At 39.7% G+C, this 12,641-nt stretch overlaps 1 protein-coding gene across 1 annotated transcript in view; it reads right to left on the bottom strand.

The window, feature by feature from the left end:
* SLC3A1 (solute carrier family 3 member 1) overlaps positions 1 to 9,030 on the bottom strand; it is a 33,716-nt gene extending 24,686 nt beyond the window's left edge. The window contains exons 1-4 of the mRNA XM_019970081.2: positions 8,161 to 9,030; positions 4,517 to 4,696; positions 3,996 to 4,150; positions 938 to 1,063 (exon numbers count right to left, since the gene is read on the bottom strand). Coding sequence (XP_019825640.1) covers positions 938 to 1,063; positions 3,996 to 4,150; positions 4,517 to 4,696; positions 8,161 to 8,590 — 891 coding nt within the window. The 5' untranslated portion in view covers positions 8,591 to 9,030. The remainder of the gene's footprint in view (positions 1 to 937; positions 1,064 to 3,995; positions 4,151 to 4,516; positions 4,697 to 8,160) is intronic.
* Between the last annotated feature and the right edge of the window lie 3,611 nt (positions 9,031 to 12,641).

Genomic DNA, 12,641 nt, shown 5'->3' with positions numbered 1-12,641 from the left:
TAAGATAAACCATGAACTAATTTTTTAGTAGAAGAAAGTATCAAATATTGCACTAGTCATTGTTTAACTGAAATTAAAATTTAATCAAACATCTTGAAATTTCACTTGCTGTGCCTGGCAGTTCTGCGCAGCAGCCCCCAGGTCATTTCTGAAATACATGGAGCTCAGTCTCCCCCAGAAAATTTTGCATTTGCTCTTCTCTCTGCCTGAAGTTCTCTTTCCCTAGCTGTTCACATGGCTCCCTTGCAAACATCAGGTTTTGTGCAAATGGGACCTCAAAATAGGGGTGTCTCTGAGCCCACTTCTCACTGGCACTGCGAAGGTCTCTAAGCCTTCATCACCACCTGACATGTTAAATATTTAGCTGTTGTCTGCCTTCCCCTAAGGATACTGGGAATTCCTTGAGGGTGGGGTTTTTGATTCACTGTTGCATTCCCACTGCTTAGAACCAGAACTGACATGGAACAGATGATAAGCCGATATTTACTGAGTGAATGCAGAAATGTTGTGCATGGGTTATATCAACTCATGTTCCAAAAAGCCCCTGTGAGAGAAACACTGCACCATCAATCGTGTCTCATAGACAAGGGATCCAAGACACAGAAAAGCTAAATAATTCACGCAGAAGCTCCCTGAAGCCAATGATGAGGCCAGGTCCAGACCCAGGAGCTGTGCCAGCTTAGCGCAGGCAGAGAGGCATCTCAGAGCTAAGGTAACAGGTGTTTCTGCCTTCCACCCATTTCAATTATTTGGGGTTAGAGGAAGGAAAGAGCCACTGACATATCTGAGAGTCTGTATTTGCATCAGACACCTTAATCCCAGAACTGAATTGCACTGCTTGATTTTGCTCATACAATTACTATTTAACACAAAGGGTAGCAAATAACCACCTAAGCACCCATGAAATGGAGAAGTTTACGTGGATGTCTGTACTCACTTTTATTTCTTCTTGAACATCAGGATTACGGAAATTTAAATCAGGTTGCTCTTTCATAAACTGATGAAAATAGCATTGTTTTCGTACTTCATCAAAGTGCCAACTGGAGTTTCCATATACACTTAACTAGCAAACAGAAAATAGCAGATCAGTTCCTTAGCATGGTTTCTATGATGGTATCGCCCACAAAGAAATGATCATTGTCATCGTCAGCCCCATGCAGACCAAGTGCACAAGTCCCCAGAATTTTCCTTCTAGTGAGAGCACTAGTTAAATTAATTCCCTGAAATTCCACTTGCTGGCCTAGTGCCCCACAAAAGTGGTTGTGATGTGTTTGTACAGTAGAAACTGTTCACAACAACCACAACATCAAAACAATGCTCTCAATGTAAGGAGCAGGCATTTCTAATCTATTTTCTTGAAACTTCTGTCCAGGCCCTGGACTCCTGTTTGTGAAGAAAAGCAAATGATGGTCAATTTGGGAGAAATACACGTTCCACTGATCTTGGAGCTTGAATCCAAATAGAGAGATTATTTAAATGATATTTTTAGAAAAATATTAGAATCATTCCATTTAAAATGCTGCTAGCCCTCAGGAATAAAAGAAATCTAGCAACTTCAAGAGGACTTCCCTATAGCTCAGATGGTAAAGAATCTGCCTGCAAGGCAGGAGACCCAGGTTCGATCCCCAGGTCAGGAAGATATCCCGGAGAAAGAAATGGCAACTGACTCCAGTATTCTTGCTTGGGAAATCCCATGGAAAGAGGAGCCTGGACAGCTACATGGGGTAGCAAAGAGTCAGAAATGACTAAGTGACTGAGCACGCACACACAGTAACTTCACATGTTGGCAGCCAACAGCATTTGACAGGGGTGCTGCTTTCCTCCTTCTAGAAGCTCACATCCATGGCATTTCCAGAAGGAGGAACCTGTGTCAGGTTTCCTCAGGGCTCTGTCTTGGGCCATTTGTTCATTTCACACTAAAGAGAACATCTAGACAACATTTACAAACTGAGGGACTTGCATAAATATTTTATTTTTAGTTGAAAGACCTAGTCACACTGGGTCCACATTTCCATGGCAACGACTGGCCCAAGCTAAGTAGTAGCTGATGCCTTTTGAGGAAACATTCTCTCTCCAGCTCACTTCATGGCCCACCTGAATAAAAACCAGGATAAGATTTTTACAGCATATATCAGTATACGGAAAGATCAGTATACAAAATACAAAACAATAAATAAGTAAACTCTGCAAATCTATTTCAAAGGGACCAGCAATCCAACAAAAAATTGGAGAAAGAAACCATTAAACAGATGTTCCACAGAAATGGAAGCTCAAGTGAATAAATGTATGAAAAGATATTCAGCATCATTAATTAGGCAACTAGTACATCAATAATTAGTAATTAGATAAACAATCATTAGCAGTTAGAGAAATGTAAAATTAAGACCTCAACGTTGTACCAATTTATGCTCACTCAGTAAAAATTAGACTAGGTACAGTCTTTAGCCCTTTCATTTATTAGCTGTGAACCAGGGCAAGGTGCTTAACATTTCTCTGCCTCAGTCTGCTCATCTGTAAAACAGGAATTAAAGCCCAACCCATAAGCCTCTATAGTGAATTACAGGAGTTAATGAATATAATCAATATAAAACACTCAGAGCCTGGCACACAGTAAGCATTAGCAAATGTTTGCTAATGTCATCATTATTTTAAAAAGTGGTGGACTGGTAAAAAGGAAAATTGTGTGTTTGCTCAATCACTCGGTTGTGTTCAACTCTTTGCAACCCCGTGGCCTATAGGCTACCAGGTGCCTCTGTCCACAGGATTTCCCAGGCAAGAATACTGAAGCAGGTTGCCATTTCCTCCTCCAGGGGATCTATTCGGCTCAGGGACTGAACCTACATCTCCTGCATTGGCAGGTGGATTCTTTAACCTGAGCCACCTGGGAAGAGGTGAAATTGCCAGGACTTGCTAAAGGGCTATTCACCAGGCTGCGTATATTAGTGCTATTCACATAACCTCGGATATGGGAGGTTGGGAGAAAAGAGCTCACAGTCAACTTTAGACACACATCGTTTGAGTGCCCTTGGGTCATTTAAAAGCTGATGCCCAGGGGTCAGCCTCTTTTAGTGCTTATGGAGGTCAAGAGGGAGGCCCTGGAGTGGGGAGAGATGATCCAGAGAAAAAGGGTCTGTAGAAAGCAGGAGAGAAGATGAATTAGAGTACACAGAGGGACTGACCTGGGACAGAAGGAGAGCTGCCAGATAAACTGCAAGACATTCAATTCAATCTGAATTTCAGATAAGCAATGAATAGTTTTTTAGTGTAAGTGTATTCCAAATATTTTACACTAAAAATTGTTCACTGTTTATCTAAAACACATTTCACTGGGCTTTCTCTCAAGCAGGAGAGACAAGGTCTCTGTGCAGAAGAGGTGAACAGGAACAGGATGTGTCAGCTTCTGTTCTCCCTTTAAAGTTGGGTTTGCTGCTGAGGGTGATGAGATGCAGTGAAGGTGGGTAAGATGTCTGAAGAGGAGACAGGGCATGTTGATCAGTTGGGTTTAGTAAAATTCCCCCAAAAGAGTGGATGGATCAGTCCAGATAGGGACAATGACTATGTCCAGAGGCTTGGATACCAAAGTTCAGGTAAAGAAAAAATGGATGGTTGAGTTCGTTTATGGCTACCATTTTACTGGACAACGGAGTCAAAAAATCAGAAAGGCAAAAGGGTTTGGAGGGTAGCAAGACAGTTACTAAACTAATAAGACATGGGGTCTCAGCTGGACAGAGGGGGAAATAAAGGAAAGAGAGGTTAACAAAGAGCATAGGTTTTAATATGCTAAAACACATCAGCTCTACAACGAAATGAAAAATCCAAACCCACAGATGATTAGAAGCTTGGGACTTCATTTCTATTTCTTTGGGAAATTTGTTTCCCTTCTCTTAAACTATTGCTATCATTCATTTTCCTTTAACAGGGCTTTATAAATAGCCAGTTTAATAACTGAAGATCTGCCAATTTTACTTCTGTAAATCAAGCATGTTGGGACTTACCCAGTTGTTGGGTGGTATGGTTGTACCATTTTCATGGTTACAGTCATGCCAGATATAATAATCGGTATATTTTCCTGTCCGGTTCCGACTCCATTGAAACCAAGCATGTTTATCACTGGTGTGGTTTGGTATGAAATCGATGATTAATTTTAAACCTAGTGCGTGAAAACATTTCAAATGGTAAGATAATATTATATTATATAATATCATATTAGAATAATACAATAGTGAGGAAGAAAATGCTCTAAGCCAGGAAAAGACTCTGATGCTGGGAGGGATTGGGGGCAGGCGGAGAAGGGGATGACAGAGGATGAGATGGCTGGATGGCATCACTGACTCGATGGACGTGAGTCTCAGTGAACTCTGGGAGTTGGTGATGGACAGGGAGGCCTGGCGTGCTGCGATTCATGGGGTCGCAAAGAATCGGACACAACTGAGCGACTGATCTGATCTGATCTGATCTGAAGCATTTGGAGAAATGCTTTCCTTAAACCATCCCACCCACCTTCCATTAAATTTACCTTTATCATGTATGGCTGCAACCAGATTCTCAAAATCTTTCATTGTTCCAAAAATGGGATCAATTTCTCGGAAATCTTCAACACCATGTCGGAAATCTTTAAGGGATGATTTATAAAATGAAGTAATCCAAACAGTTTTTATATTTAAAGTTGTGATGTAATCCAATTTATCTTGAATACCTGAAGGCAAAAGTCAAAGCCATGAAAAATAGTTTGTTTTTTCAGTTGAACGATTAAAAATAAAACGAATAGGCTTAAAACAGAAATATTTGGGGTTGTTTTGAATTTGGGTAAAATTCAAATAGCAAGGTCTAGTTCTACAACCAACAGCAAATTAGTCTTCTAGCAATAACCTTTGAACTTTAACATCAGTGCATAATATTTAAAAAATCTGTCTGTGGTTTGTTCATATTTTATACTTAAAACCAAAACTACACTATTGTTAATTTATTCTACACATGGTTTCAAGCACCTAATCCAAGCCAGATGCTGCTAAGTACCAAGATACAAAGAATAGCGTATGCACTCTGGATGGTCACGTGATCTAAGCTGCACTGTCCAGTGTGCAGCCACTTGCCACGTGGCTCTCAAGCACTTGCAATGTGACTAGTCTAAACCGAGATGTGTTGTAAATGTAAAACACACACTGGACACTGAAGACCCAGTATGACAAGAAAGAATGTAGAATAGCTCATTTATATTTTTATATTGATTATATGTAACAAAGACCCTGATGCTGGTCATTAGAAAAGACCCTGATGCTGGGAAAGAGTGAAGGCAGAAGGAGAAGAGGGCAACAGAGAATGAGATGGTTGGATGGCATCACCGACTCAATGGACGTGAACTTGGGGAAACTGCAGAGATGAGGAGGGACAGGGAAGCCTGGTATGCTGCAGTCCATGGGGTCGTGAAGAGTTGGATTCAACTGAGCGATTGAACAACAACAATATATTGAAATGATAGTTGATATGTTGGATTAAACAAAGTATATTATTCAAATTAAGTTCACTCGTTTCTCTTTTACTTTTTTAATATGGCTGCTAGAAAACTGTCAATTACCTATGTGGTCCACATTCTATTTCCTTTGGATGGCACTGAAGTCAAACACTTATACAGAAGAGAACTTTAGACTTAGATGAGAAGAGACATAGGAATGAAACTCTTGTACTTGGGACCCCGTAGGATAATTAGCAGTTAGTGGGGGGAAGTGCTTCTAGTTCAGAGTCCTAAATGCAGAGTCCGAGTTTAGTACTCGGTCTGCAGTGACTTCCTGCGGGACCCCTGTCAGAAGTCGCTGAGGCCAAAGCAGGAGTCAGGCTGCTTCTCTGTGTCCTGACTATATTTCAGTTCCCTTCCGTGGATGGCCGTGAGACCTCCTGGAGTATCAACAGGCAACAAAAGAATTTTGATTTAAGTCAGATTAAAGTCAAAATTTTGATTTATATCAAGAATAAGCACAAAGGAACAGGATGACAAAAACGAATAGGCCAAATGGACACAGAGTAACAAAGCATCTCCCGATGTCCACATTCCAGGGGACAGAACGCAATACACTAAACTGAAACCTGGAACATCTTCTTCAAATTAGAACATAATCCTCTCAACCTCTAGAAAAAATACCTATTAATTACAGGAAGCAGCCACAAGGAAAAGTTACAGGCAATGACAAATGTGAGAGGTGAATACAAGTTGCCCTTTGCACAGGGAATTTAGAAGATTACAGAGGGAGGGCCAGGAAGTGGGTAGTATATTTTAGGGCTATAGGGTTTTTGGCTTTATTCCATCAAAACATCACTTTGCAAAGCATTTACTTTGTAAGCAGCAGCAGGTGATAGGATCATGCTAGGGGCTGAGGGGTTGGAAGGAAAGTCACCCAGATACGTTACACCGAAGCACCAGAGGTGCAGCTCCATCCAAAACACTGAAAGAGTTTGGGGAGTGTAGCGCCCCCTCTGATTAAGAGATTAAATAGATTAATGAAGGAAGTGGGTTTGAACTGCATCTTAAAGGTCAGATAGTATTTCAATTAGTTAAGATGCAGGATGATTTTTAAGAGAAAAATTATATGAGTGTGAAGAAGAAGTCTTTTATTAGTTTACTAAAGAAAGCTGAAGATTTTAGGAGTGTGTTGAACCATTTTAAAGTTCGACTAAGCTCATTACCACTTCCTATACTCTTTTCTTTTTGATGCGTAACATAATCACATTTATTTAAGAATGTATTCCAATATCAAAAAGCAAAATTCAACAATGCAAAACCTCAATTACTTTCGTACCAACCTAATAGTTTTGTGAGGACTCCCTGATGTATTCAGACATTTTCATGTAAGGTGCAGGCCTTGACCACACAGTTCTGAGACAAATCTATCCTTATATACTGTATTCTAGACCAACTACAGTCTCAAAGGCTGCAGTTTCTGAGTCTAAGCTGTCCACTAATTGAGGAAGTAGTAGTGACCTGTTACAGGAGGTGTGCAAGGAAAGCCATCTTTTAGAATGCTGGAGTGGGGCCTTCTCGGTAAGTCAGAAGAAGGGGCTGCAGGATGGAGGGCCTTACAGACTCTACAGCAATGAAAAGAGGAATACTAAGCACCAGGAAGGGAGCCAAGCAACTAGCCAAAAACAAACAATTCAGCAAGCTATTATATATCAGGCATCTAGAGTTATACCCAATACATTCGTGTGTGCTCAGTTGCTCAGTGGTGTCCAACTCTTTGCGACCCCCCCAGACTGTAGCCTATCAGGCTCCTCTGTCCGTGGGATTTTCCAGACAAGAACACTGGAGTGGGTTGCCATTCCCTTCTCTATCCCATACTCTTAAATCATTATTTTGTCTTCTTCAAGCCAAACAGCATTATCAAAAATTATCTTATTAGTTTATTTGTTCCTTATTGTTTCCCTTAACTGGGTAACCATATCAACCAATTTGCCTGGGACAGTTTCCTGCAATTGGTTTGTGTCCTCACTTGAGCAATAAATAATAAGGCCATCCCATACATAACACACTAGGAAATTATTAGCATATCTTTAAAAATATTTTTTACTTTCTTTATTAAGATGGATTTTTTTTAAATAATCCTTAATTCAACTAATGACCAACCCACACTATACCTTTTCTTCATTTCTCAAGATTTAAGCTTTTAAAGACTCAGTCTATACATTTTAAAGATATCACTTAATCTTCTTCTAAAATAATGAAGTATGCTTTGCTTATTAATCAGAATCTCTCTGCCAGATTAGTAAACTAGCCACTGTGCACCCTGGAAAAGGGATTCCAAAGAGTCTAAACAGTCACTCTGAGATGACCAACTCTAAAGTGTACAGAAGCAGGACACATTTCAGGAGGAAACTTGCTCATGCAGGAAGTTAGACCAGATGACTATGCAAAAGTTCCTACTGGGCAATAAACTTAACAGCCCTTTGGGGGCTCAAAGGGCTCCAGCAAGTATCCTTTCATCATATGCTAAGAATTGCTGGGTTCTGCTGAGTGGCTTTTTAAAATATCATAAACAAGGAGAAAGGCATCATCAAGTCATACTGGGTGGAATGTGCTTATTACCACACAGCCCAGGCATAATGAGCTTCCAGGACGAAGAGCCCTAAACCAACCTCATCCCGCCCGGCACCAAGTCTCAAGGCACGCACCTTTCAGATCTCCGTCCCCGTCCTTGTTGCTGTCCCTGAAAGACCTTGGGTAGATCTGGTACATGGGTCCCGCCTGCCACCAGTCCAGGCACTTGGGAGAGATGGCAATGATGGCTATGGTGGCCGCAATGAGCACGAGCACGGAAGCCACGGTGAGCCAGAAGAGCACCTCCCGCGGTATCCGGTAGCAGGCCTGGCCCGAGAACTGAAATAGCACCTCTTTGGGCATCCCAGCGTAGGGCCGGACATCCTTCACATCGGGCTCCCCGGGGCCAAGGATGTCCACGGTGTTGTGCTGTGGCCCGACCACTGGGCTGCTTGGGTCCAGGTCAGTCTCCAGGATGTCTTCATTTTGTACAAACCCGTTGTTGGTCTGGCCTTCCTTCGCATTTAATCCAATGGAATCTCTCTTGCTTTTATCCTCAGCCATGTTTCACAATCTTATCCCTGCCGAGTGCCTTTCTTCAGTAACAAAAGGGAGAAGAGAGCTTGCAGAAATGCTTGATCGTGTTAATGAGCTTTTCATGGTTTATAAATAAACCTGACTGGACAAAGTTCAGCCGAGGAAGAAAGGGTAAAGGTAAAGTGGGGTTTTTAAAAATTCTCCTTACACCCTGTGAGACCGATGTAGCAACAGTCAACCACATGGAGGGATTCAGATCTGGACTGGAGCAGAGGCACAGAGCAGGTGAAATGGGAAGAGGACACAGCGTTCCACTGCAGTTTAAGACCTTACTTGCAAATAGTCACAGCAGCATTAATCACAACAATCAAAAGGTGGAAAGAAGCCAAGTGGATGAATGGACAACCAAACTGTGACACACCTTAAAAAAGTAATGAAATTCTGACGGGTGCGGCAACATGGATGAACCTTGAAGACATTATGCTAAGTGAAGGAAGCCAGAGACAAAAGGACAGATGTCGTCTGAGTGCACTTATGTGAGGTAGGTACGAATTCATAAAAACAGAGCAGAAGGGTAGGTAACGGGAGTCGGAAGAAAGGAGGTCATGAGCAGTTCTTGTTTAATGAGTATAAAGTTTACATTTTGGACTATGCAGAAGTTCTGGAGGTGGTCGTGCACCAATGTAAATGTATTTAACGCCACTGAATTGTACACTTTCAAGTTCTTAAAGTGGTAAATTTTATATTATGTATATTTCACCACAATAAAAAATAGCTTAAATTTTCTTTCTTGTTAACTAGATATGAGAAAAAGAAACAGAATTTTGCAGGGGAAAACATGCTTTTCTTTACTTTTTATTTTGAAGGTCTCTTCTACAAACCCAAGAGGAAGAGGATCTGAAGACAGGGGACAACACCACCTTTGTCACTGAAACTACTGTATCTCAGTTCAAGCCAGCCTGATACATGCCTATTTGTATGCTCAGTTCAACCCCAGGTGCCTTCTGTCTTGTTTCCTATTTTCAGAAGAGTATGGTTGCCCATTCTTGGAAGCACTTTTCCAAGTGGGGATGGTGGAATGGGGAATTTCATGTCTAGCAAATTCAAGTGGTTTATTATAGGTAAACAGTTCTTAATACAAGCACTAAAGACTTGTTTAATCATTGACAAGTATAAAATATAAATTTGCAACCAAGAAGAAACTGCATTAAAAGTGAGGTATGCTTTCCTAGAAGATTATGCAAACCTTAAAAGAATATGATGATTCATGGCTTCCTTCTAATCAGTGCACATATAATAAACGGTTCTATGACTCTTTTGATCAAATAAGAAATTTTTTGTTTTAAGTGAAGAAAGTTACATGAATTACTAATATTACTATTAATTTGTAGAGTGACTTAGAAGCAGTAATTGGTACAGAGAAATGAGCTGTTTGATTTTGGCTAAGTTATTTTTTTAAGTGAGTAAATCCCAAAATCTAGCTCATTCAATGCGTCTGATAAGGAGCATCTCTCATTATTACTAATTAGGCATACTGTATATTTTTTAACAATTAAAGGAATTTAACTTGTATGTTTCCAAATCACTTTATCTCTCACACACATAATGGTAATTTTCACCATAGGAGCTAATTGAAAGGATTTTTTGAACAGTAAAAGCAATTACAAAGATTGAATTTATTGAATAAAATTTATTATACAACAAAGCATATAATTAAAGAACATATGACAAATTGGGAAATGCATTGGTAATAAATATGCCAAAAAACCTTATGTTTTTAACATTAAAGGTATGTATACATTGTTAGACATTCAGTTCAATTCAGTCGCTCAGTCGTATCCGACTCTTTGTGACCCCATGAACCACAGCACGCCAGGCCTCCCTGTCCATCACCAAATCCCGTAGCTTACTCAAACTCATATCCATCAGTCAGTGGTGCCATCCAACCATCACATCCTCTGTCATCCCCTTCTCCTGCCCTCAATCTTTCCCAGTATCAGGGTCTTTTCAAATGAGTCAGCTCTTCACATCAGGTGGCCAAAATATTGGAGTTTCAGCTTCAACATCAGTCCTTCCAATGAACACCCAGGACAGATCTCCTTTAGGAAGGACTGGTTGGATCTCCTTGCTGTCCAAGGGATTCTCAAGAGTCTTCTCCAACACCACAGTTCAAAAGCATCAATTATCTGGCGCTCAGCTTTCTTTATAGTCCAACTCTCACATCCATACATGACTACTGGAAAAACCATAGCCTTGACTAGATGGACCTTTGTTGACAAAGTAATGTCTCTGTTTTTAATATGCTGTCTAGGTTGGTCATAACTTTCCTTCCAAAGAGTAAGCGTCTTTTAATTTCATGGCTGCAATCACCATCTGCAGTGATTTTGGACCCCCCAAAAATAAAGTCTGCCACTGTTTCCCCACCTATTTCCCATGAAATGATAGGACCAGATGCCATGATCTTAGTTTTCTGAATGTTGAGCTTTAAGCCAACTTTTTCACTCTCCTCTTTCACTTTCATCAAGAGGCTTTTGAGTTCCTCTTCACTTTCTGCCATAAGGGTGGTGTCATCTGCATATCTGAGGTCTTTGATATTTCTCCCAGCAATCTTGATTTTAGCTTGTGCTTCCTCCAGCCCAGCGTTTCTCATGATGTACTCTGCATATAAGTTAAATAAGCAGGGTGATAATATACAGCCTTGACATACTCCTTTTCCTATTTGGAACCAGTCTGTTGTTCCATGTCCAGTTCTAAATGTTGCTTCCTGACCTGCATACAGGTTTTTCAAGAGGCAGGTCTGGTATTCCCATCTCTTTCAGAATTTTCCACAGTTTATTGTGATCCACACAGTCAAAGGCTTTGGCATAGTCAATGAAGCAGAAATAGATGTTTTTCTGGACCTCTCTTGCTTTTTCAATGATCAAGCAGATGTTGGCAATTTGATTATGTATACATATATAAAATTTCATAATATCAGTTTAAAAATGTCAGTTAAAGCTTGAAAAAAAGGTTGTAAACAGATATTTCACAAAAATCAACTCATTAATGTTAGAGAAATAAGCATTTTCAATCACTTTGGCAAAGAATTTCTAAAAGATAATAGTACTAGCAAGGATCCAGTGTAAACTCATAATTCTGGAAAGTACTTTGGCAGTGTGTATCATCAGTTTTAACATTTTCAGAGTAATAAATGAGGCTAGCTCTACCAGATTTTAAGATAAAAACTTAATGAACAGTTGATATTAAAGTTTAGGTTAGGTCAAAAGATCAATTGAATGGATTGGAGTCATCCAAAATGGACCCCTATTCCTTATACAGAAGGAGATTTAGAATCTGAAAAGTGAGGAAAAGAAAGATTATTTAGTAAGTGATGTTGGACAGTTGGATAAGGAGAGTAAATATGATCAGAATCATGTGGGAAAAAATAGCACACCCATTTGTGCATGCATATTGAATGTCAGCCAGTGGCTGCCTGGAGACTGAGAATAAGAGACTGAAGATGAGATTCCTTGGATTTATACATTTCACTTTACCCTGTGTCATTTGTTCTCAGCATATCATGACTTTTGTAATAAAAAGGGGAGAAGAGGTTCATATCCATTAACTTAGCAATTTCAATTCCAAAACTCTATCTTAAGGAAATAATCCAAGACAGGAACAAAAGTTTATGAGCAATAAGGCTTATTAATTACAGTGTCATTTATAATGTCAAATATTGGAAACCAAAATGTTCAGTGACACAAGACTAACTAAATTACTGTAAATCCATGTCATAGAATCTTAGTCAGTAAACATATTTTCAAAGATTTTTAATGACATGGAAGAAATCTCACATTATTGGGTTGAGTGAGGAAAATGCAAGATATAAAGTAATTCTTCTAATTATGTAAAAAAACTTCTCATGTATATAAAGTCCTATTACAATATATGTTTAAAGTGTTTATCTCTGGGTTCTAAGATTATGGATGATACATAATTTGTTCTTTAAACTTTTTCTGATTTTTGTAATTTTTTTGTAATTAATATCACAATCAATATTACTCTTCCATTAGAAAAAAAATAAGCTAGGGAACCTTGA

Source organism: Bos indicus, chromosome 11, assembly GCF_029378745.1.
Source record: "Bos indicus isolate NIAB-ARS_2022 breed Sahiwal x Tharparkar chromosome 11, NIAB-ARS_B.indTharparkar_mat_pri_1.0, whole genome shotgun sequence".
NCBI classification, from domain to species: Eukaryota; Metazoa; Chordata; class Mammalia; order Artiodactyla; family Bovidae; genus Bos; species Bos indicus.
This window is presented reverse-complemented; position numbering and strand designations above follow the sequence as displayed.